Source organism: Octodon degus, unplaced genomic scaffold (genome assembly GCF_000260255.1).
Source record: "Octodon degus isolate 3935 unplaced genomic scaffold, OctDeg1.0 scaffold00009, whole genome shotgun sequence".
NCBI lineage: Eukaryota > Metazoa > Chordata > Mammalia > Rodentia > Octodontidae > Octodon > Octodon degus.
The window spans coordinates 21,870,939-21,897,920 of NW_004524585.1; the positions used below are offsets into that span (position 1 = coordinate 21,870,939).

Below are 26,982 nucleotides of genomic sequence, written 5' to 3' on the forward strand. Positions count from 1 at the left end.
CTGACTGTGTCAAAGTTTAAAACAACAGCAACTGAAAAATAATTTATACACATTAAAAGAATGATTCATAGGGGCCGGGGAGATGGCTCAATAGAATAAGCACTTGCCTGGCAAGCCCAAGTGTCTGAGTTCAATCCCCAGTTCCATCAAAAAAAAAAGAATGATTCATTAAAGAGGATAGGAAGCCATGCTTTCTCTGGGGACTTGTTAGCAGTTTATGCTTTATCAGGCAGGCTGGTAAGAACTGAGAATTCAGGTAAATTACATTGTTATTATACTTGTTTACAAGAAGTTTTTCATCATAAACATATGGATATAGAAAATTAATCTATGTTGTAATCACAAAGTGATAAGTGACAAAGTGTAACATTTAGGTCAAATGTTAACATAAATGCATGAAGATTAACAAATTCAAACATGTATTTGCATTTAAGTTAATCACTACTTCAGTTTTTGCTACAATAAATAATGCCACTGTGAATATTCATACAGATAGATCATCCTCTGAACATCTGACTATTTACTTGGGATCCATTACTACAATTACCTTGAAGGTCAAAGCAGCAACACTTTTTGAAGCTAAATCACTATTTAGAAAGTTGTATCAGGTCGGCAAGATAGCTCAGTAGACTAAGCACCTGCTTAGACAAGCACAGGGACCCGGGATTGATCCCTGGTACCGCATCCCGTGCTGGCCCCACCCCTGGACATGCTGAGCCGGCCACCAAGACCAGGCATGGTGGCACACGCCTGTAATCCCAGGACTGGGGAACTTGAAAACAAGAGGATCACTATGAGTTTGAGCTGTGTAGCAAGGTCAAATACATTAAAAAAAAAAAAAAAAAAAGATTGTATCAATTTACAGTTCTACCAGCAGACTGAAATTCTATCACTTCAATTCACATTAATTGTTTCACTATCATTTTAAAGAAGAAAATGCTCTTAGTGTGACAGGCAAAAAAGATCATTCAGGCTGAGTATCCCTAATTTGAAATTCCACAATCCAAAGGCTCTGAAGTCTAATTCTTTCTGATCCCTGACATGATGCAACAAGTGGAAAATTCCACACCATAGAACTTGGTCTTACATAAAAAAAAATTATCTTTAATTTTGACTTATTTATTATGTATTTGGTACAAGGTTTCACCACACAGCTCCAACTCAAAGTGATCCTCCTGTTTTCAGCCTCCCCAGTGCTAGGATTATAGGCATGTGCAACCACACCCAGACTCAGTGGCTGGCTCAGCGTGCCCCAGGGCCAGGGCGGACGAGGCATGTGGCACCAGGGATCAAACCTGGGCCCCTGTGCTTGCCTAAGCTGGTGCTTAGTGCGTTGAGCTATCTCACCAGCCCTCATACACATGTTATTTTTTTTTTTAAAAGTCTTATTAAGATTCTTCAGGCTATACATAAGGTTCACGTACACATAGGTATGCATGCACACATACACATATGAGTACATGAGTTTTATGAATGCATGTGTTTAGAAGTGGTTCTTATCCCTGAGATATCTCATGCTACACAGGAAAATATTTCAAAATCTAAACGAGTCTAATTTTTCTTTTTCCTATTTTTGGTACCAGGAATCCACCTCAGGGACTTGTGCATGCCAATCAGACACTGTGCTGCTCATCTATATCCCAGCCCGAAGGAACCTGAAACCTGAAACACCAGCTCTCAAGTGTTTCCGGTCACCATACTGACCTGTGTGCTTAGCATCAATGTAACTGCATCTCCCGCCTGCGTTTCTCCGTGAAAGGACTGCTGCAACCCTGCCCCTTTCTGTTAAAGGGTAAACGAATCTGTGGACTTCTCTGACTGCTCGGAGGACACCAACCCTATCTAAATGCTCACTGAGGTTTACAGAGTGGAAGAAAATACCAATTCATTTCAGATATAAATTGCATGTACTTTAAATTTTTTTCATACTTTCTGAAATTTTCCCCTGAGTACTCTGCCCTCTTTTTATTAAAAAGGAAAACCTAATGTACAAGTTATAAATAAATAAGCTCTCTGAAAAAAAATTAAAGACTAAAAGTGAAGTTCCAGGTAGTTTTCAAAATAATAAATTTATTCCTTAAAGGTTAAAGACTAATACCTATGCTTTACTTATGTAAAGGATACTGGTACAATTAACAGTTTCATTTTATGCATTTTTTTATTCAGCATGCCAGTCCTTAAATTACTAATTAGAAGAGGTCCAAAAATAATCAACATGGCACAGAAAGTCAACACATATATACAAGATAAATAAGCATTATGAGTAACGTACCTTCCTCTTCACTAGAGGTTTTAGGGCACCCATGTGGGAGGTAAGTCAATTGGACCTTACGATTTATTCCAGAAAAGTGACCATACCTGAAAAATAAAATGGCAAACAAAGTTGACAATATTAATTAATGATGTAACTTCCTAAAGGAACACTAAATCCATATGGAAAAAAAAAAAAAACACATAATAATGCCTTTTGCATCTGTAACTACCTTTCTAAATTATTTAATGCATGCAGGAAACCTGTGTCAGACAGCCATTCTAATCCACTGTAAAATAACAAATACAAATCTTTTCTACAAGGTATACAATTCTGAAGAGATGAAAAGGTATAGAAATGTGTAAAGATATAAATAGGTACTTTATATAATTAAAGATGTAAGACTTTAAGAAAACACAATCAAACTAAACACAATTAAAATGAAAATTAGGCTTCCAAGGTAAGATGGGAGAACACAAGTAACCTCTTGTGCATCTGAGAGCAGGAATGAAACAGAAGAAACAAAATAAGTAGAAAGGACACAAGGAAAAGTCTAATTTTAAAATTGTACTTTTAGGTAAACAGCAACTCAGACTATAGTACAAGTTATGCTTTTCTCTGCCCTATGCTTGTGTATGCTTCAGAAGCTTATGCTAGTCTTCCAGGACATTAAAGCCCAAATTCTTTAAAATACTGTAAAGCCGTAAGTTGGTTTAGCTGACAAGGTACAGGGCAGAAAGGTGACTGTGGGATAAAGGAACAGATTCACAGAATGTTTTTAGGCAAACATCTTAGACACTCCCCTTAAAGGATATCAAACACCATATACCCCGAGCCCCAGATAGTATAATATGCCTCTTTCTTGCAGGCACAGAATCTATTATCTCTGAGCAGGCAACTCTTTAATTCTGCCTAATAATGCCATTTTATATCTCTCATGGATGTATCCTAAATTTTTTTCTGTGACAAAAATCAAGAACCTACTCAGTGGCTGAGTTGGGATTCCCATCTCCTCTTAAGAGGAATTCTTTGGATCCTACCTGCTGACCAAAAGAATAAGGAGTTAGAAAAGAGAAATTATATTTTGAAGACAGAAAGAGAAAGAGCTCAAGAAATCAACAAGGGCCTGACAAGAAAGCTAAAAGGCACTGAGAAGCAGAAAGGCAAGAGGGAAGGAACTGCAAAGCCGCAGAGGGGCTGGGCCTGACTCCTCACAAACAAGGCAAACCTAAATGCAAACCCACAGAAGGTATAAATCCACAAGACAGTAGAGACGAGAAGGGTGTGGGGGTCCTCCCAGGAGTCCACACAATGGGAGCTCTGTGGTGAGGAGCCAGGCACCTCACAGGTGGTTTCCTGAGTGGACTAGAGCTCAAGTGGCATTCAGTCCATGTGGGTGGGAGGTTCCTCGGGGTCTCTTGCTGCACCACTCCAGCAGAGTTCAGATGCCGTTTGCATTGCCCCCCACCCTCCAGCGTTTGCTCTCTAGGACATCTGACACATCCCTCACAGATGGATAGGCTTCTTTGGCAAGAAGGCACTTGCCAGCCCATGTGTTGTGTAGCTAATTGAGGACAGCACACTCTCCCAGTGCACAAATGGAAACACACAAAGCACTTGTGGAGTGACTAGCGCTCTATGGGGGGCGGCACCTTGAATGGTCCTGTGCAGTGGGGAAGGCGGGCAGACTCAGCAGTCACTGAGGGCCAGACAGTGAAGTGCAGGCACGAGAATACCCAAGAGGCCTGAAGAGGGACTCAAACCCCAGCCCCAAAACTGATGAATCCAGTACCAGGCTTGGAAAGAAATTTTTCTGTTCCAAATACCAGCGTGGAGTTTGGGATTTACTCATTTTTTTTTTCCTGATTTTCTCATCTTTTCTTTTTTCTTTTTTGCAGAACCAAGGATTGAATTCAGGCCCTTGTGCTCGCCAGGCAAGCACTTACTCTACTGAGCTATCTTCCCGGCCTCTCATCTTTTCTTTATTTCTTCTCTATTTTTGTTTTCTGATTTATTTTTATTTTTCCAGCTTGCTTATTTTTTTCCCATTATTTATATCTAATTGTGTTTACCCTTTTATGTTTTAGTTGGATTTTTTTTCTTTTCTTTTTTTTTTTTTTTTTTTTGCGGTACTGGGGATTGAACTCAGGACCCTGTGCTTGCCAGGCAAGCACTTACTCTACTGAGCTATCTCCCTGGGCCCTTAGTTGGATTTTTACCTCTCATTCTTTTTTCTTCTTCTTTCTCATCTTATTTTTTAGTTGGTTTCTCTTTCATTTTTTCTTTTCCTTACCACTCCATTTTTACTATTATTTATTTTTATCCCTTATAATGTATATTAATTTTTAGCCTTTTGGTTGCCTATATACTAGTATTGCTACTTCTTTATATTGTTAATGGTGGTACAGCCATTGTTTTAAATGGCTTTTAGAGGCCAGGGATGTAACTCAGTGGCACAAGTGCTTGTCTGGCAAGCACAAGGTTCTGAATTCAATTCCCAGTACAAAACAAGTAAGAAAGGTTTTTAGTGTATTTTAATCTCCGATTTAACCTTGTGCTGTTACTAAGGCAGTTTATCATGTCTGAATGGTACTGGAGGCCGCACCCTCAAAGGAAGGCTGACTGATTACTAAGAAGACCCTTATGGGGGCCTGTCCCTTAGCAGAGTTACTTAAGTGGCTGCTTCAACAAAGCAGTCAGGCTCAGGCTGCTGTGGTTCGATCCCCAGAACTCAAGCCAGCCAAACCTGCCCTGAAGGCATTCGGAGGCAGCCAAAAAAACCCAAAAGAAGACCCTTACGTACAAGCAGAAGGGACATCTATTCCAACAGGTACATAAAACCCAATACAGAAGCAAAAGGAGCATGAAGAACCACAGAAAGGTGATTCCACCAAAGATCCGTAACTTGTCGGGAACTTCAGGGATCTCACAGCGGATGACGTGGGCAAAGAATTCCAATGTCTGACTTTTAAAATGAGCACTGACTTCAAAGAAGATGTAAATAAACACTAGAATAAGTGAGGAAGACAATGCAGGAAGTGAAGGGAAAATTCTACACAGAGATTCTGAATAAGCAGCAAACAAAATTGTTGAAAAAGAAACCTCAAAAGGTCAAATGAAAAACTCAGTGAAAACTTCATCAAAGAGACTGGACCAAGGGCTGCAGGACAGCTCAGCAGCTAAGCACCTGTAAGGCGTGTGCAAGATTCCATGCCTGGTACCGCAGCATGCACTGGCCCTGGAATCCCCGCACTCCTGCAGTCCCAGCGCTGGGGAGGCTGAGACAGGAGCATCTGAGCTGTGTAGCGAGACCCTGTACCAGACAAAGAAATAAAAAATACTAAAAAAAAAAAAAAAAAGACTGGATCAGAAAGAAAATAGTACTTCATGGCTGGAACATATGGTTGATTCGTTATCATACTCAAATAACAATAAAGAAAAAATAAATCAAAAGTTAAAGAACTACGGGACACAGTTAAAAGATAATCCTATGAGGTCTGGTATGGAAGGGGGCACCAAGGTACAGATGAAAGGCAAAGAAAAACAATTCAGAGAAGTGACAGCAGAAAACTTCATACATTCTAGTAAACATAAGAGCATGCAGGCACAGGCCATGACCAGAACACATGCCCCGACGACGTACCAGTTCAAAGACCAAGAGTACAAAATAGGAGAGAAATACCAAGTCAGGTATAAAGGGAAACCCATCAAAATAACTGCAGACTTCTCTGCATAAAATCTAAAAACCAGAAAGACATGGAATGATATATACTTAAATCAAAGAAAGTAACCAGGTTGCTATAGCCAAAGCTATTTTTCAGAACTAAAGGGGACACATTTTCCAAGATAAGCATATAATAGAGGAATGTATGACAAGCCAACATTGAGGAAAAACACCTCCACGTGTCGGTGCAGAGAATCTATACTGTTAAAATAGCCAAGCTACAAAAAGCAATCTACAGGTTCCCCAGTGACATTCCTCACAGAACTAAAAAAAATCCCAAAATTCATACAGAAACACAAAAATAATCCTAAGCAAAAGGAGCAATGCCAGAGCCATCACAAAAGCTGATGTCAAATTACAGTACAAAACCATAACAACAAAATAACATGGTACTGGCAAAACACATAAACCAACCAGACACGTACACCAATGGAATAAAATCAAGGATCCAGAACAAAGCCAACAACTACCGCCATCTGATTCTTGACAAAGGAGCCAAAATACACACAAGGGAGAAGAGGTTCAGCGAAAACTGGATAGCCGTATATAGAAAATTTAAGCTACATTCTTTTTTTTTTTTTAACTCAGGCCCTTGAGCTTGCCAGGCAAGCGCTTATCCTACTGAGCTATCTCCCCAGCCCCTAAGCTACATTCATAATAGCACTGAGAAATACAAAATACGTTGGAAACAATCTAACAAAGGATGTAAAAGATGTTTACGCTGAAAACTATGGCATGCTGCAAAAGGAGTTCAAAGAATATACTGGAAAATGGAATATTCCTTGTTCTTGGGTAGGGAAGAACAAACATACTGAAAATGGCCTTACTCCCAAAATTGTTACAGAGACTTGATGCAATCCCAATCCAAATACCAATAGCATACAACACAGAACTAGAGAAAACGGTCCTACTTTTTTTTTTTTTTTTGCTTCAAAGAAGTTCTTAAATTCGATACAGCCCCATGTTTTGATTTCGTATTATTAACACCTGCTTTTGGAGTCCTGTGAAAGTTGTGGCCTCTGGCTCGGACTTCACCTGCGCTCCTGCTTTGTTCTAGCAGCTTCAGGGCTTCACACCTCATGCCAGGCGGGGCGGACCTGAGGCGCACGTGCTGCAGCTTGTCCACAGAGCACCGTCAGCACGCAAGCCATGCTGCCCCAGCCGCCTAGCATTCAGGTTAACTGCGGTGTTGGCGTCTGGGGATCAGTAAGTGGGTTTGGGGTTGTGGTTTGGGCACTTGGTCTGCAAAAGAGCTGCCATCACTCTTACACCGAGGCCTTTGATTCTTTAGTGGTTCTGTTCTGGTTTTATGTATTTATTTATTTTTTGGTGCTGGAAATCGAACTCAGGACCTTGTGCTTGCCAGGCAGGCACATATGCCGCTGAGCTATCTCCTCAGCCCTGTTCTATTTTTCTATATGGAACAGATCCTGAACCTTTTTCCACTCTTGGTGGGAGCACAGACTGGTATAATCACTGTGGAAATCAGTGCAGAGATTCCTACAAAAACCCTGAAACCAGAGGTTTCATTTGACCCAGCTATTCCCCTTCTGGGTGTCTTTTTGAAAGAATAAAACACATCACACTACACGATGTATGCACATCCATGTTTGTAACAGCACAGTTTGTAACAGCTAAATCTTGGAAACAACCCAAATATCCATAGACTGATAAATGGATAAAGCTGTGCTTTTCTTCATCCTATGGAGTACTGCTCAGTCATAAAGGATAAACTTGAGACTTTCCTAGGTAAATGGATGCACCTTGAGATCATACTCTTAAGTGAAATAAATCAAACACATGTGTAATTACTGCATTGTTTCTCTGGTCTAAGTAATCAAAAGCATGAACAAGGACCAGAATGTATACTAGATACTATGAAGTAGGAAAAAAAAAAATCAATTAGGAAGGGGGAACTAAGGAGGAGGGAAGAGGAAATGAAGGAAGGGAAAAAATGAGAAAAATGAAGACACAGTTTTTGTAAATAAGGAGGGAAAAAGAAATTGAAGGAAGGTAAAAGGAATGGGTGGAAATCTTGAGATAAGTTGTGTACAGGTGCAATGCAAAGTCCCTATAATAAAAGTGATCACTGTCACTATGTAATGTAGCGATAAACTTAATCATAAAATAAAAAAGAAAAAATCTGCACAGTGTATACAAAAAGGAGAAAATCTTTACCCGCTCTCATTCAATAGAAGATTAATACCTAAAATGTACAGAAACCTGAAAATACTTACTACCAAGAAATACATAAAAAAATAAATGGGCAAATAGCTTTCAAAGTACAAAATGGTCAATAAACATATGAAATCATGTTTAACATACCCAACCACTACAGAAATGCCAATCACAAGAACACTGACATTCCAGCTCAAAATAGTTATTGTCAAAAAAAAAAAAAAAAAAAAAAAAAAAAAGAGAGAGAGAGAGAGAGAAGGATAAATTCTACTGAGGATGCAGGGGAAAAGGAACCCTTTGCAATAATCATAATTAAATTAGAACAGCCATCATGGATATCAATGCAGAGATTCCTCAAAAAACTAACAATAGAACTACCGTGGGATCCAGCCACAGTACTCCTTGGTGCATACCCAAAGAAATTAAAGTTAACATACTAAAGGGATACCTTCACATTCATGTTGACTATGGCACAAGCCATGACATCTAACATATATGGCCATTCTAACATGTGTACCCATCAATGAAAGAAAAAATATATATATTTTTCAGCCATAAAGAAAGTATATCATTTGCAAGAAAATGGAACTAGATATCATCATGTTGAGTGAAATAAGTCAGACTCACAGATAATTTTGCATGTTTTCTCTAATAAGTAGAATCTAATAAATACAAAAAATAAAATAAGATGATATGAAAGTTGAAGGCAAACTATTATTAGATAAAAGGAAGAAAATACAGGATGGAGCAGTATGTAAAAAAGGGAATAAGTGGGAAGGACGTGATTAAACTGGGAGAGATGTATATACGGAAACACACCATCGAAACCCAGTAGTCTATACAATTAATATGTACTAATAAAAATATATTAAAGTGAATAAAGTGGAAAGTCATACCTTCTTAAAAAGGGAGAAGTATAAAAATTAAGAGCTTTGAAAGTTACTCACATCTCTAACACAGTTTTAAGTTGTTCAAGTTTGGACTTGTTTTCCTCAATTTCAGAGTCATTATTTTGGCCTAGTTCCATAAGAAGTTGTCGAGTAATATCAAGCACTTCCTATAAAAGATAGTTGATAAAGAAGTGAATTTCTATGTGATTTCACCATTAAAAATTTTAAATACAGTAAGAAATCAAATACACTTGCCTGTAGTTGTTTTGGTTTTTTGAGTTTTAACTTCCCTGATTTATATCCATCACACTTCTCAAAAAGATCGAAAAATCTTATATAAAAAAAAGAGCACTATTAGTCACTTGCAATAATTAATATTCATATTATGTAGTTAAACTTACAAAGTGAGAGAGATGGCAAAAGAATTGAAAACCTGTGAACTTCACATATTATATTTTCTCTCTCACTCTATTACACCATGTTTCTGCTCTATTTTCTTTCCTCCAGAGATGAGGGTCTTGCTATGCAGCCCAGGCTGGCCTGGAACTCCCTGACCCAAGGGATCCTCCTGCCTCATCTCACTCCACTATTCCCTGCTTTTGCTTTCTCCATTTACCACACAGTTTACTATTTTCTTAAACCATATCAATCCAACAGTCACCACATTACTTTTTTGAAGGTCTCTCAAGATAGAAACTAAACATAATGTTTTGTGGTGCTGTGGTATATTCTCTGAACTAAGTGTATACAAATTAAGAAATACCTGTCAACACATATTCAACAATTGAGGTTTCCAAATTTTACCATCAAGCACTGACTGGAACTAGCTAGCTTTCTATTGATTTTCTTCTAGAGGGCCAAGAGGTTAATGATTCTCAGAATCCAAGGCGAGAGAATGATAGCCCAAGATTACAGAGAATATCTTCACAACAAGTTAAACTCAGGTCAGACTGGTATTTGTGGATATTACCACAATAACTGCCAGATGCTAACACATACTAGTACTTGGAATAAATTTGTATTTATTCAATGATTTAAACATTAATGTCAAATATAGAGCAAGTAAGTTGCCTATATAATGTATTAATCAAAAAGCACAATATTCATCAGAACTTAAATTTATATCGTACTATTTTTCTTGAAACACACCTTTGGTGCCTCACTTCCATTTTCATTTTTTGTTTTGGTGTTCTATCCCCATGACGTATGACAGCTATGACACATCTAAGTTCCATCCTAAAATAAAAAAAAATGTTTTCAGTTGTCTAACAAGGATTTACACTATATAATTTAGATTAATATTGAGCCAGTCTTTTATCTTTCAACTTCTTCAAGTACTTATAATATGCTAGTCTTTAATTTCATGAACAAACCCTGAAAATAATTTAAAGCTAGAGGAAGAGGACAGTAAGAATCTGGGACTCCTGTCTCTCCGAAGCTATTCCTGCTCCCCACGCCTTTTCACAAATAACTTTTTCCACTCTTAAAAATAAAACAAAGCAAACAACGACAACAAAGAGCTTTCTCATATCAAGAGATGCCAAAGTTCTCTCTGGGATAAAAGGACGTGGACTCTGACCTCGGAATATCTGCCCCACAGCACTGGATGGGAAGCAAGTGAGACTTCCTTAAAGCAAAACAAAAAACAAAAAAAACCAGAGCTCCGCCTGACAGCTATCATAGCTACACATCTGCTAGATTTTGTCTACTTAAGAACAAGTATAAAACTCAACTTACTGGAAGCTAACGCTACTTTAGCAGCATGCTAGAAGTAAGAGGCACGGCTTAGAGTTTGTTGACGTGTGAGCTGCTGAATAGGCTCCAGCAACATGCTACGAACAATTAACTGGAAAAAAAATTGTGTTGAAGAAGCCTAAGAAATGCTGACTTAAAAACAAAATTAGATGATTTTTCCTCCAATCTGGCTTTTCACGAACATTTACCATGTTAATATAAAGCTGCGAATACGAAGCACTGAGTCAACTTATCTGACTTGCCCAAGTGTGATCTTCCTTCGCAAAATGCAAAGATGCACTGCAATCCTGGTCTCATGATTTCACCTCAAGACACAAGTGGCAAGCGCCGAAGCTGTACGCCTACAGGGACCTTCAAGTCATGTGCCTACTGGCACCTCTTTTTCTGGCATGGCTTGATTACACAGTTCTTTAATTTTTCAAGGATGTTCCAGGATTTCATTTGTAAAAAAAAATCAGACTTTTAATCTAGGAGACCTTTGTAAAAACCATATAATCTACTCTCCCATAGTAAGACTGAGTTATATAAAAATATATACCACATAGTCCCTATGACCATCCAAAATTTATTTTTTCTTGGAATATCACTGATCAAAAAACTCAAGAATTTCGACATGAAAAGAATTCAAACTCACATAGTTCCCGATGTAGTTGGTACAATCGGAATATCCTCTGCCTCTAAGGGTATTGACCAGGGGATATGGAACTGGGGGGCCAGTTCTCGCATCACAATGTTTCTGCAGGACAGAAGCACAAAGCCAAACAAACTCCACAAATGAGTTCAGTTAAAGATAAAATTGGGACAGAATAATAAGGACTCAGAAGGCAGACTAATACATAAAAATTAACAGAAAGAATCAATCCAAAGAATCAATCCTGATCAAGAAAAAGTTTATAACTTTGAAACCGGTGCGTAAGAACACTGAGGAAATACCACAGACTTCAGTTTTACTATGTGTTTCAGTTTTAAAATCAATATTGGAATTAAATAAATCACTATAATTAGATAATTTCTAATTACATACGTTCTAGAATTCAAGACATTCGTGTGTGAATGTTGATATTACTTTTTGCGTTATGCACTGAGCCTATGTAATGCCATTCTAAACATTATACCTATTTTAAACAAATGAGTACTATACTAATAGCAGATCATGCTTGGATAATTACATGAGTTTTGATATTCTCTATGCTAAAATTTAGTGAACTACTTCCAATTTCATTTCAAGGATAAGTTCACAAACCTTTCAAACATGTTATAAAAGCCAGCTCCCATTATTAAACATTTCAAAGCACTAAGTTCTCTGTGGCTTTGTCACATGTACTTTGAAATTAATTAATTAATTTATTTGCGGTACTGGGGATTGAACTCAGGACCTCGTACTCGCCAGGCAGGTGCTTATTCTACTAAGCTGTCTTTCTGGCCCCTTATACTTTGAAATTCAAAGAAGTTTTTACCTTGCTAGTCTTTTCAAACAAGGTATTAAGGAAACAGGTCAGTGAATACAAAAGTGATTATTTCTATATGCAGTAATTTTTTATATTCATTTGATAATTTTGTGAGAATATCTTGAAATAACATCCAGTACTGTTGTAGAAAGAAATTAAAAATGAAAAACAAAATCTTGAATTTCAAATATCTCTATTTCACTAGGTTATCTTATATATTTTAAATTTTGAATAAGCAAACAGGACAATGAAATCTTTCAATGATTTTTACATAGCAAAAGCTTGAGGAATGTTTTGATTAATCATTTCTAAATCTATAAAATTAACATCTTAAGGCCTTTATAGTGATTATAAATTACAAATTAATCTATCTTTGATAACTGTAAATATAATTTAGCACCTGGCAGTCTTTGAGAACATCAATCTACAATGGTTAAAAATAAACGTATTCATCTAATATTAACAATTATTTGGCTTCTGAATAACTAGTATGCAAGGTAAGGAAAAGAAAAATTAATAAATACTTACCCAAGTATTTTTGCACAATCATCATAATACTTCATGGAATTTTTCACAAAACTGAAGCCATTGACATCACAGACATAGGACTGTCCATTGGCCCGTAATAAATCAAAGCCACAAACTGTTTGCTATTTAAAACAAGTTGTAAACTTTAACGTTTAAATTAATATAATTCAGTTTTCTAATCTTATTAGAACAAGTCTCTATAAATGCCAAAAAACATGTTGTTATACTTCATGGTAAGAAATGAAATAAATTACTTATTAGCAACTACAATACTGAGGATACATTATGTATCCTGCACAATTATTTAAGCTTCTCATCAGAAAATAGCCACGCACAAAGAACTAGAAATGCACAATAAGGACATGTTATATTAAAAATCTTTCACGAACATTTAAATTTAAAAATGAAAGAATTTGAATGAATACATTTTATACTAGTAGAAATTAAGTCATCTTTATCCCTCCCCAAAAGGAAACGTTCTAGAGGAAGTATTCAATTAGCCCTGTACATATTTTAACACCTGCAAAATCTATGAGTGAACACTGGAAATTTTGATTTACTTAAAAGAAGAAAATCACTGAAAGGTATAAATTTCCTGTTCAAGTTGCAAGAGTTTTCTTACATTCTACATTTTATATTGAAGTCATCATGCATTAGTACAAGGTAGTTTTAAGACAAAATTTTAGGATCTTAGCATGTCACATAATTTATAAAAATCTACTAAAGCTTATTCGTGGGTTAACATTCCATATAAATAGTACAACTGGTTTTTAAGAATAGGCTAATCCATGCCCTAAGCAATGGTTATCAGAGTTAGTCTGTGTGATTTAAATTTCTGAATAAATGAATAAAATTTCCTTCCATATAATATAGGAAGACTATATTGGTACTATAATACTACACTATATTAGCACGGTAAGAACACATTGAGACATATACGAATGGTTCAGATGTACTAATATGTTCTCAGCTTACTTCTCTAATTTTAAGTCCAAATAATATTTCTTACTCAAAAAAGTAAGTTAGAATTCCTTTTATAAGAGCCACATAGAGCCAGGAATACAGCTTAGTAGCACACAAGTACCTGCTTGTCAAGTGCAAGGTCCTGAGTTTGATCCTTGATACAAAACAAATAAATAAATAAAAAGCCAAATGGCTTATAGCACACCTTACCTTAAAAGCAAGGCACACTTTCCAAGCGATTAATTTCTCTCGTGCATTGAGAATAACAGGGTATCTTACTTCTTTCCCTTCACTGTCTCGCTCTACCTTGCCATCCAGCGCTGGAGACTTTCGAGCTTCTGCATGGGCATAATCCGGACCCACTGTATAAACCTTCCGTGAATGGTAAACACACAATGCAAACATAAAACCAAAAACAATCAATTCCAAGAAAAAAAAAATCAACAAAAACAGTTCAGCTTTCTTTCTTTCTTTCTTTCTTTTTTTCTTCCAACTCTGAAACAAGGTCTCTGTCCTTCTTTAGGGACACCAGGCTGGACTCAATGTTGCAATCCTCCTTCCCTGTCTCCCAGAAGACAGGTGTGTCCCACCACAGCTACTTTCCCGTGTATTTTGCTTTAAGCGTTCAGGAATACTATTTTTTAAAAGGGTCCATAAACTTCCACTTGTCAAACGTGCTCATGGAAGGAAACAGATTAAGGACCTCTAATCAAAAAGACCCAGAACAAAAGTTAGAAGTAGCTACAGGATTCTTTTTCTGAGATTACTGGTAAGCTCAAAATCCAAACTTAAAATTTACAGTTTGACTTGCATTTTTTTCCTACTTGATTTATGGTGGTGCAAAGACAATACACATTCAGAAATCATATTGTGCATTTTGGTGTTTTCTGGAGCCAGTAATACGCGTGTGGTCTGACACACTCTCACCATGCACGGCAGCGGCGGTGAGTTCTAGCTTCCGGGCAGCCTCGCGATGGTGGGCATAATAATGTTGCACGGTACACTGCGTCACTGGGCCACTGTTCTCACCACGCTAAGTGTAGTAAACGCTTTTAGAATTTATGGCATTTTCAACTTGCAAAGAGTTTATCATCATTTTGTGACTCCAATTTGTAAGTTAGGAGTATCTATACTTGAATCTGCTCTAGTATAACATCAGTACCCCTATATATACGACATTAAAACGTGCTTTCAATCCTACCTTAACGTCAGTACCATCTGTGGGCATAAACTCTTCATATATGTATGACCCTGTTTTTCGTACATTGCTTTCTGGGGAATACACACTACTTCTACTGCCAATCTGAAAATAAAAAAAGTTCATCAAAATAAAAACCAAATTATTTTCTTCATTTTAATAATATATATTTTTAACAACTCTTATTTACCATCTTTTCCACCTTAGAAATTTTCAAAGAATTGATTAATTCACATTTAACAATGTTTATTATGTATTTGGTACTATATTATTGTGTGCCATCTTGGTAAATTATACAAAAGTTAAAGGGGACAAAAATACAACGTGGGCTGGGAATATAGCTTAGCGGCACAGAGCCTGCCTGGCAAGCTTCAGGTCATGAGTTCAAGTCCCGGTACCCCTTACACCCCCCCAAAAATACAATGAGCATTGTTTCTAGTATTCAGCCACAATAGAACATGTTCATGTTTACTAGTACAGCATTTTTTTACTGTGTAAATACACAAGAAAGCATTCACTGTCCTAGCAATGTCTATTCAGGTTGTTTTCCAAGCTTTGGTTATTAAACAGTGTTACTTTAAACATTGTTTTAGACGTCACTATACACATGGGCACAACTGTGTTTCTAAGGAATCATTAGATGGCGCCATGTTCAGCTTTCAAAAATACTGCTGAAATTTTTTAGAAACTATTTTAGCAATTTAGTCTCCCTAGCAATATGTAAGAATGTCAGCTATTCTACCTTCTTATCTGTACTTGGCATCGTGAGGCTCTGGTATTTGTAACTAGAATGGATATTAACATGGTATATCACTTTTTAAAAAAATTTTATTTTATCAGTACATGTCTACAATACAGGACACTCACATTCTTCTTAGGGAAGAGGTATATAACACATTTAAATTTTTTTTTATTCCTCCTCTCTTTTCCACCCACCATTTTCCATGATTACATAGATACACTTTTAATTCTCATGCATTGATAAATTATATTGCTACGAGGCTGAATTTCTACCAATAATTTTAGGAGATTACATGTATTTCCCAAGTACTTCAACAGATTCTTTATCTTTGCCAATCAAAAATAATATTCATTACATTTCAGATTTAATTCACATTAAACATACATTCCTGTAAGTAAAAGTTATTAGTATTGATTTTTACTTTTCTTATGAACTCTTTTTATTTTTCTAGGACTTTTTTAAAGACTGCTTATTAACTCAATTTCAAATTTTACAGAAACATGAAGGAAAGTTAAAATGAAAAATCATGTAATTTTCTTGGTATTCTGTAGGCAGAAATTTTGCATAGTAAAATTGAATAATCATCACAATACCTTGCTTTTCTAACACAGTACAACATCAATTTTATGAATTTACCTCTAAATAAAGCATTTCTAAAAGTTTAACATTTAATCAGAGTTTTATCAAAGACTTAATTGCTTTCTATAAAATTTATTTTTTAAGTAAAATGTATACAACGAAGAACAAAATACAAAATTACAGAAGTTCACCTTTCTAAAGAGTCTCTGACTGCCACCTCCGGCAGAAGTTGGATAATAAATGTAAACATTGTGGTCTTCCGCGCTGACTGGCTTTTCTACAAATGGTTTTTGAAAAACTTCCCCATTTACTTCCACGTGATCTTCCCCTTCAATCAAATTACATTCTACAAATCAAACAGCAAGAAAAATTGCATACCAAAGTAATGACCTAAATTACATTTTTCTGAAGGAGAAAAAAAAAAAAAAAAAATATATATATATATATATATATACATACACAATTTATTCTGCTTTCCAGCAAAATTCTTTTTATGCTTCCTAGCAAAAGTGAATTTACCTTATAATAACCTTCAGGAGAGAAAAAAATTCCTTTTTTTACACCAAGAGTCTAAGCTGGCCGTACGTTATAATCACCCACCTCTGAAGCTTTTGGAAATTTACTGGAGCACAACATTGGGGGCTGGGGAGTTTAGCATAGACATTTCTAAAACCTCCCTTGTGATTCTGATTTGCATCTGGGGTTAAAATCTTTTTTTCAGTCCTGCAAAGACTAAGATCACGGTGCAGTAATCATCGCCAGCTGAATGTTTCTCCTTGCACATGCGCACTGGCAATCAGGGCTTTTGCAATGGATGAAAGCACTCCAGCAGGCAACTTCCTGCTCCGTCTTTATCTTCTATGTCTTGCCCCCATGGAGAGCTTACTCACTATTTTTCAGATAAACAGAAGAAAAACAGTAACAGGAGCTTTCGTATATTAGTACTACTATTTTGAAATTATTTCTAGTTATCAGATATTTAATCCTGGTATCATAGCTTATCACAGAGCAGTCACTTGTTCCTTCCTAATCCACACAAATCTGCTAGCCAGGCAGTGTGAACACTATCTTTTGTGATTCTAGAAGGTATGTCAAATGGAGACTAAAGAAAAGTAAGACAAGGGCCGGCCAAATAGCTCAGTGGATTAAAAAACCTGCCTAGGCAGACGCGGGGGCTAGGAGTTCAATCCCCACTGAGAGGGTGACATGGAGGCATGCGCCTGCAATCCCAGCTCTTTGGGAGGCTGAACACAAGTGGATCACTATGAGTCTGATCTACGCAGTGAGACCCTGTAGACCCTTACTTAAAAAAAAAGAAAAAGAAAAACAAGACAAAAAGTCCTAAATTAATAGTTAACTTTTATCTCACAATGTCATATTTTAATGGAATATAATGCTTGCTGGTTTAGCCATTAAGAAAAATATTAAGTGAAATACTAAAAATTCTTTAAATGTCTTCTACTTAATTATTGCAGAGATGGGGCCAAAAGTAAGTCAAGCGGGGAAAGGTAACTTGTTTAAAATCTCTTACTTTTACCTTTCGGGTTATTTGGATCACGGTTCAGAATTGCATAACGAGGGAGTAAGATACCTTCAGCTTGAAGAATACTATACACTTCTCTCCTAAGGAAAAAGAAAAAGATTCTATTGTCTTCATGCTCTATTTCACACGAATATATTATTGCACTTTTAAATTATACGACTGTTCTATTATTGATCTATTATTACCTACTACTCTCAATGTCACTGAGACTTTAAAACAAAAAGTACCATTTCAAATGCCAAAAACATTTCATAAGGAAGTGTTCAGCAATGAGAGCAGAAATCAAATACTTTTTTGTAGCATATTAAAATAGTAATTTTAAAACAAGAATGGAAATGTTAAAAAGAAATGGTTAAAACTGATAGAACCCACTATAATCTATTAAAATTGTTATGCTCAATCAGGAGCCAGGGAGTTAGCTCAGTAGAATAAGTGCTTGCTTGGCAAGTGCAAGTACCTGAGTTCAATCCCTGGTACCATCCAAACAAACAAACAGAAAATTATTATGCTCAAATAATACTTAATGCCATGGAGAAACACACACAGAATGCTAAGAGAATGGTTTTTCTGGTTTATGAAATATGACTTTATATATGTACTGCTTTTTAAAAAAAATTTTGGTACAACTATTTAATTTATTAAAGTGTGTAGAACATGGATTTATATATGTATATATATAGCTATATTATAGATAAACATGTACTTGCATAAACCTAAGAAAATGTTTTAAATGTTTAGACAGTAATGCGACTATCTGAGAGAACAGAAAAAAAAATAGAAAACCAAAACTATAGGGGTCTTCTACTTCATAAAATATTTTCATATATAAATCTCATAATTATAAAATTCTGGTAGCTAAAAGTGAAACATCAACTTAATAAAATACATAAATATATTCATATTTTATAAGTTCTTTTAGAAATGTATTCTTTTGGTTTGTTGAGTGAATGCTAAAATATATAATATTTTTAAAATAAGTATACTTTACCGTTAATAATAATCACATTATAGAAAAATTTTCTAGGGTTTATTTGGCTTCGGAAATTAAACAAACAGTTTAAGTACTTGTCTAGTTACCTCAATACTACTTGTCACTTTGGGCACATTAGTTTACTTTCCTGATTGTTAACTTTTCTTAACACTAAAATTAGTTAATCTATGTCTATTACTGAACATTATTTTAAGAATTCAATGAATTAATATCTGTGAAAATATCTGATGACTGCCAGTGTATACAGTATTAAATACTAAATAAATGGTAATTTTCTTTCCCTTAATTTAGCCAACTGGATCACTCACCTATCTTGTATGAGATACTGCATATTCAAGTCATTGATTACAAATGGATTCCTGAGTTTTGCATAGGCAACTGCTTTGTCCAGTGGAAATCCTAAGAACACATATTATTAACATATTCTGTCCCATCTCAAGATAAACTGACATCTATAATTTTATCAACTTCAATTGATGCCATTGCCCATAAAAGAACAATTTCATACATACTGCCTTCTATAAAATGCATAGAAAATATAGACTCTGATTTAATTTATACTATTAAATCTCACTTTTTGCTAGTTAATGTCACACATAAGGCAAACCAAGCAAGTGGTTATATAACCAAATTAGAGCCTTGAATGTTACTGATGATGAGTATTCAAAGTCATGTGACAACCTTATATACAAAGGAAACTCTACAGATGAAGAGCAGAAGTGCATCACAATTACCTAATGATTTTTTAGAATACACTGCATGTGCAAGTTTCTCATTTGATATTTCCATGTCTATACATAGAAATGAGTAGATACTCAACTTATGTACCTTTCAAACTAGCAAATGCAAAAATGAACTCACACGCAGCACGTATGCTCAAAGTTTGAAATAAATGAGTCTATTTGTGCTGTTGCTAAGTTGCTGTTTGACAACAAAACTAATTTCTTAAACTTGCTACTCTCATAAAACATTTAGTTACAACGCAAACATATTAAATGGCAGCTATGGTAAGAAGAGGCATAAAGACATAAGGAACTGATGCATTGATCTCTGCATGGAGTGACATCTCAGTGTTCTTTTCCATTCTGAAACAGGATCTCTCTAAGTCTCCAAAGTACCTAAGTGGGGCTTGAATCTAGAATCCTCCTAACTCCTCCTTACAGAACGCAGGGACAGCAAGGGTCTGCCACCATAATCTGCTAAGAACCTTAATGTTCATATTTAACTCTTGATATTTACTGTGACAATCTCCAGTAGTATCCATCAATATACAACATTAAAAAAGGGAGCAGACCCAAGCAGGGTTGCCCCATACCTATACTCCTATCCCTCAGGGTGCTGAGGCAGGAAGACTGCGTGAGCCTAGGAGTTTGCAACCAGCCCGGCATATCTGAGAGTATAAACTCCTTCACAACCTGGCTTCATCTTTCATTAGCTATGAATGTAACCTTGGGCAAACTTAACTTAGCATCTCTAAACTTCAGTATAAATTAGCAACTATATATCTCAACTATAAATGTGCCTATTAGTCTCACCAAGAAGGATTTTTAAGAAACTAAATAAAAATTATGCTTGTACAATACCTGGTATAGAAAGGGCTCAATAAATGCTACCTGTTATTCCTTAAGTGGCAATATTTTAATGAGTATCTTTTCTATGGGAAAGCATAAACACAGCAAGCTAGTACAACTTTAGAATTTAATGCATACTAAGTGAATTATTAGTGAAGACACCAAATTTTTGCAATATTAGAAGAATATCAAAGAGAAAGCAAAACACATACTAAAATTCAAAGCCAAAACCCAAAAAGCTACATTCAATTAAACAAGATTTATTCCTAAATAACTTTGTTTTTAAAATTTCAGCAGATACTCTATGCTAAAAATCAGCCACAAGTAGGGCCAGGGAGATAGCTCAGTAGAATTAAGTATCTGCCTGGCAAGTGCAAGGTCCTGAGTTCAATCTCCTGGTACCACAAAAACAAACAAACAAACAACACAACACAACACCATCAGCCACAAATTACATATCCCTCAAGGTTCTATGAAGACTCTCAGAAGTTCTCTCTTGCAAAGGTATCTCAATGTCTCTGGCTTCAAGGGTCCTAACAGAATTTAGCAAATAGAAAAGAGCTTTATTTTGTTAGTTCTCTGCTTTGATTGCTGTCAGAGAGGAACATGGCCCTTACCAAGAAACTGTATATGTATATGGGATCCTTGGAGGTAACACCCAGCTTTTACAGCCGAACAGTTTTTACAGAAAGAATCATATGACTGCGAGAGGAAAAACACCTTAGCCTCAATATTGGCATGTTTTAAGTGATCTGGAATAAGGGGTGTTGGTCAGCAAAGATCAGAGCTCTGATTCCATTTAATAATGAAATTTAATTCACACTCCAGAGGCACAAAGTCTCACACATGCCTCCTCTTCTTCCTTGTTCAAGTGGGGCTCTGTAGCAGCTCAGAGTACAGACAGTAACAAGGGTGATGAAATGACATGTCAATAGTTTACAGTGGAAAATTAGGGTTCCTAGTGGGAAATTCACTTAATTCACAGATTTTTGGCTTGTAAGTTTTCAGATATACACTTAGCAATAATTCTGATTAATGCATTTTACTATTAAGTAATACATAAGCTTAACTGATATTTCAATTATTAAAGGCTAGCAAGATCTAAAATTTTAAATGTTAAGTTCTTAATAAATAAACTATAAATACAGATATAATAAGAATGATAAGATCAGGTTTTTTTAAAGATTGTTTTCTATATGGTGAAAACATAGGCCTTAAATACGTAACAATTCAAGAATTTATCCCATAAAATGCAAATGCAAAAAGTTATACATTCAAAGAGCTGATTACAACCTTAGTTTTAGTAATGAAAACTGAAAATTGTCTAAATGTTCAGATATTAAATATGTTGTCATAAACTTACCCAATTATATACTAAACTACATTAAAAATGAGGTTATTGAAGAATGACAGAGGAAAAAAAAATCCCTCCTGATAAAACAAAAAAGTTACATACTTACACATACACCATGACACTAAATTTAAAAATAATACTGAAGAAAACTGGAGAGAAGTATTATCAAAATATTAATATCACTTATCTACAATAGTAGGTTCATTTTATTTTTGTTTTATCCAATGTGCTATAATTATGTTATAATTTTTAATCAAAAAAGATGAAAGAGATCTCTTTCTTTAATACCTTTAGAATGGAAAGAAATAAGACAATCACATAAGGGCCAATTTTCCACTGGTTCATTCAATATAACCTCCTCTTCAAACACTACTACTGTGATATATTTAAATAAGGAGATCCGTTCCAGAATTTCCTTCATTGGCTTGGATTTGGATTTCTTTGCCATGGAACATATTCCAACTATAATCTGCCTTTCTGGAGGCTAAAACAGAAACAAAATTAAAAAAATCAGGTTAACTTAATATGAACTCCAAAATACAGTTGCCCTAACACCATTTCAGAAGTAGGCGAGGCATGTGATAAACCAATAAAGTGACACATTGACGAACAAAAGCATTTCAAAAATTTGTATGATTAAAAACTATAATAAAAAACTTTTAAACAAAATAAACTTCCTACAAAAGTGGGGACAAACTGCAGAAACCCACTTTTAGAACCTTGCTACAATTTTCCAACCAAACTTAAGACGCTCCTCTTTAACTGCCACCAGCATTCACACACCACCTGAGGGCCAGGCTGCCCCCAACCCCAGAGAAAGGTCACAGAAATGACAGAAAGACATTTCCTGCCTCTACGAAGCTGTAGTTCCAACTACAAAGCTATGAAGCATTTGAGTACAGTATTTTTGTCTTCTGAGCTCAATACCATTTGGTCACAAATGACAAATTCAATGGAAATTTTAGAAAAAGAAACACTGCCGAAGCTATCAAGATTCTTTGATACTCTAATCTTCATAATCACTTTTGCTACTTATGGCTCAAAGGTCCTGAACCAGTCTAAACTAAGAAGGCAGAACATAGAAACAGTAACAATCAGTACCCCATGGATTTATAAAATTACTCAAGAATAATTAAAAAATTATTCATTTTGAGATCTTAGATTCAGGTGTTTAGAGATTTACCAGCTATATAATGTGGTACTGTTTGTCATTTTCTCTCTTTTACGTGATTTTATATATTTCATATGACATTATAATCTAGGCTTGAAAGTGTATTAGACTTTCTCTGAGATTTTAATTTTATCCAAGAATAAAATTGGACAGCACTGGAATGAACTCATTCTTCTTCATGCTTAGAACTGCATTTCTATACTATTTCTTCTAACTCAGGCAATAGAGCCTTGCAGATCAGTATGAGACGATTATAAATCGTAACCTTCCTGAGATCTGCGGCCTTTACCTCCTCTGCTCATCTACTTCAGCACTGCCTTATTTAATTTATTCCTGATCAGAAAATCTTGATTTAGCTTATTATAATACTCCTTAAGTCATTTTCCCAGCACAAAACATTTCACGAAAAGAAAACTAATATATTCTGTTATTCTATTACAGACCTATGCAATGATATCTGTTCATGACTAAAATGAATAGAAAACATTCACATTAAAAATATGAATAAAAAATCTATATTATAAGATACAACAGAATTTTCTTATTAGGTAAAAACTTAAAAGCAAAAAATAATTTTTAAAACAAACGAGTCATTGTGTGAAATTTAATGTCTAACAAAATAGAAGTTCACTTTGAAATTATAACAGGAGAACAATCTGGAATAAATTATTTTATGAAGTTCTGGGTCAAATGAAACAAATAAAACTCTTTGAAAGTGAATCATTGATGCAAGTTCAGCTTGTAACCAATATTCTAAATGCTGGAGATTACATATACAAAAGTAGCTGCTATCAAAGAACTTTGAGTGTAACAGGGACTACAGTAATAATGTAACACACTATACAATGGGATAGTGTACACATGGCAAGGTACTGACATAGTATTAAGGAAGAAGTGATCAAATTTCTCAGGAAGAAAAGAGCAAAAAGAATGGAAAGAGTGAAAGACATGAAATCTGAGCATGGTTTTTAAGATTAAAACATAATTCACCAGCTACTCCAAAATAAAGGCATACCAGAAAAGGTATGCAAGCACACAGAAGCAAAACTGTGTAGCACAGCATGGAATAAATACATTCAAATAAAAATTCTGCTGTTACTAAAACATAAAGGCTTGAAAGGAGAGAACTAGGGGGAGATCGGAGAGAGAGAACAGCCCTTACTTGTAAGGGGACTGCACTTGCCCTAGCAGCAGGACTGACATGCTCAAAAGAACACTAGAGGAAGCATTGGACTACAGTATTTCTGTCTTCTGAGCTCAATCTCAGTTGGTCACAAATAAGGCCAGGAGAGGCGTCAGCAGTGCTTTGTAGTCTGAGTGAGCGGAAGAAACCCTGCTTTTTTTTAATTTTTTTTTTCTGTTTTACTTACTAGACTTCCACATACTTCAGAAGAAGAAATGTTTTGAACATAAGAGAAGAGCTTAAAAATCATTATGTTTAGGGGTACCGGGTGCTTACCCTTGAAGCCTCCTGTATTGAAGTTTTTAAAATAGTGACAATCCAATTTATTTCTATCTATCTATCTCCATTGTAAATAATATTATTCTAAGAAAAAAGTTAGAAGTTAACTAATAGCTACTTTTGGTTTGTTTTTTACTACTTTCACCAATTGTAATAGGCTTTTCCTTCAAAATAAAAATGTCATTCCAATGTAAAATACAAGAAACAAACACTGTTAAGTCTGCACTTTAAATCAGGCCTCAGAATAAAGCCATTTGCATTGTGCAAAGAGAACAATGAATGAGAAAAATGACTGCAGCAAAATGAACATAACACATGGGTGTCACTCCTAAGATCCACGACGGCTGGAACATTCTAATATGTCAGGAAAAGCACAGCACAGTCACACACACAGACACACACACAGACAACTTGTGATAGCCTCTCCTTCCAGCCACTCATTTTGTAGACTTCTGAACTGTTTACAGCTGCGTGTCTGGCGCAACTAGCACTTTCACTGACACTAAATCTGATGAACTTATTTCAGTAGTTCCTTTCTCTAACTGTTGTTTGTTATCTTGATGTATTTGTTATATATTTCACATAAAAGAAAGCTTTTTAACAGCTTCAATTTCTGTTTCTCTTGGCTACTACTATATGAAACACTTGAGTTACACGATGTACATCACTGAAAGAAACTAACAGTAGGCATCATTACACACTTAGAAATCTCACCTTTAAACATTTACCGTAATACAACACAACGCATAAAATAAAATATATTTTTTCAGTATAAAACATTTCTAACAAATTTGTAAATGAAAAAAAGTATTGACTTAAAAGCATAGTATCAATTCATATTAGCAGGAATCAGTAAAAAATCTCCTACCCTGCACTGTCTCCCACCAAACAACTTACAGATTCATCCTCCTCCTCTTCTTCTTCGTCTGCATGGTGGAAGAAATGTCGATAACTTCCGGGATTTATTTCTGTATCTTCAGGTCCAACAAAGAATCTGGGGGCTTCACTCATTCTTGTTTCATTGGGTATAGACGAAATTTAATGATCTACGTTAAAAGCGCGTCTCCATAAATAGCACCCAAAGCCAGGATTCTCATCTGCTAGTTAGCACGCGTGTCTGCTGTATTTCCTTTCTGCTTACACGATGACTGGATCTGTGATGACAGTTCGGTGGCAAAAGCTTTGTTCTCAGACGTCAGCGCTTCATTGTTGATGTGTGTAAAGTACAGCAAGGCTACCGCTTCCCTGAGGTGATACAGCTATTGTTTACCTGAAATGCAGTAAAAAATTAATTGAGAATGTACTTCAAAAATATACATGTACAAACAATTTTAAGGGACACATAAAATCAGCACATAGAACTTTACAAATACCATCAAAACGGAAATGTATTTCACAAATCAACAAACATGAAAATATTTAGCTAAATGCATCAGAAATTTGACAAGATACAAAATAAAAGAATCTATACTAAGTTCTTCAAGTTCAAAAGTATCTAACAAATTGAGAAGATTCAAATTTTTAAAAAATTACCTTACTATTTTAATACATAAAAATTACATTAATATTTAAATATTAATGCAATTTTTTAAAAATTTGAATCTTCTCAATTTGTTAGATAAATGAAATATGTCCATCAGCACATATTTCAGAAGTATTTGAGGGGCCGGGGAGATGGCTCAGTGGAATAAGCGCTTCCCTGGCAAGTGCCAGGGCCTGAGTTCAATGTCCAGTTCCGCCAACAGAAGTATTTGAAGGAAATATGCAGATTAAAATACTGAAAACGTGGACCCTAAACCACTCACAATTGAACATTATGTGAAATTATATGAACTCAGTTTGAAAACAGTCTTTGCCAGGTATGGTACTGTGCACTTGTAATCCAAGCATTCTAGAGGTCTGAGGCAGGAGAACCACAAGTTCAAGCCGAGCCTTGGTTACTCAATGACTTAAACTGCTTCAGTCCAAAAACTTGTAAAACACTCTAGGAATGTTCCTCGGTGCAAGGGCCCTGGGTTCCATACCTAGTACCAAAAAATGTAAGTAATTTTTTAGGGAATGTAAATCCATCCTGGTCTTAGGTCAACAATAATAATAACAAATGACTAGAGCGAAAAGATTTCATTCCAAAAATAGCTCTTAAAACTTGTAAAGGTTAAAAATTTTTAAGCAAATTTCATATGTGTGAGTAGAAATTAACCTTGCCTACAACCTATGGAGTACAAAGTGTGCAGCCCATAGATTTTTTCCCCTAAGTATGAATGAATGATATGTCCTCTTTTTTCACTTAACTCAAAATCAGTTTATTCCTTAATGTGCTTCAGGTACACATCTATATATTCATTGAGTATAAGCTGAGATCCGCAATCATGTCTTTTTCATTCACTTGAAGAAAGGCAACAGACAAATCAACAAATAAATGTATGTCAGGAAGTCCTTGCTAATAAGACATTTAAGTAGGAATATAAATTCAGTTAGGAAGTCAGCTAAGGGTTATCAGAGCATTGCATGAAAGAAACATAAAATCAAAAAGCAGAAATGTGGGGGCTGGAGAGATGGCTCAGTGGTCTAAAGCACCTACTTGGAACAAGCTTGGCAAAGCACAGGGACCGCGGTTCGATCCTCCAGCACCAC

The 26,982-nt window shown here is 35.6% G+C and overlaps 1 protein-coding gene across 15 annotated transcripts in view; it reads right to left on the reverse strand.

The window, feature by feature from the left end:
* Nucleotides 1-26,982, reverse strand: part of Ppip5k2 (diphosphoinositol pentakisphosphate kinase 2) — an 84,594-nt gene that overhangs the window by 52,164 nt on the left and 5,448 nt on the right. For 9 of the 15 annotated variants that reach the window (XM_023708375.1, XM_023708387.1, XM_004625413.2 and 6 more), the window contains exons 2-14: nt 25,246-25,618; nt 22,004-22,199; nt 19,099-19,189; nt 17,794-17,879; nt 16,448-16,602; nt 14,939-15,040; nt 13,948-14,109; nt 12,775-12,896; nt 11,433-11,534; nt 10,193-10,279; nt 9,299-9,374; nt 9,101-9,210; nt 2,273-2,358 (exon numbers count right to left, since the gene is read on the reverse strand). In XM_023708375.1, coding sequence (XP_023564143.1) covers nt 2,273-2,358; nt 9,101-9,210; nt 9,299-9,374; nt 10,193-10,279; nt 11,433-11,534; nt 12,775-12,896; nt 13,948-14,109; nt 14,939-15,040; nt 16,448-16,602; nt 17,794-17,879; nt 19,099-19,189; nt 22,004-22,199; nt 25,246-25,359 — 1,489 coding nt within the window. In that variant the 5' untranslated portion in view covers nt 25,360-25,618. Of the gene's footprint in view, nt 1-2,272; nt 2,359-9,100; nt 9,211-9,298; nt 9,375-10,192; nt 10,280-11,432; nt 11,535-12,774; nt 12,897-13,947; nt 14,110-14,938; nt 15,041-16,447; nt 16,603-17,787; nt 17,880-19,098; nt 19,190-22,003; nt 22,200-25,245; nt 25,619-26,982 lie in introns of all 15 variants that reach the window. The other 6 variants (XM_023708373.1, XM_023708378.1, XM_023708376.1 and 3 more) reach the window with 1 other exon arrangement.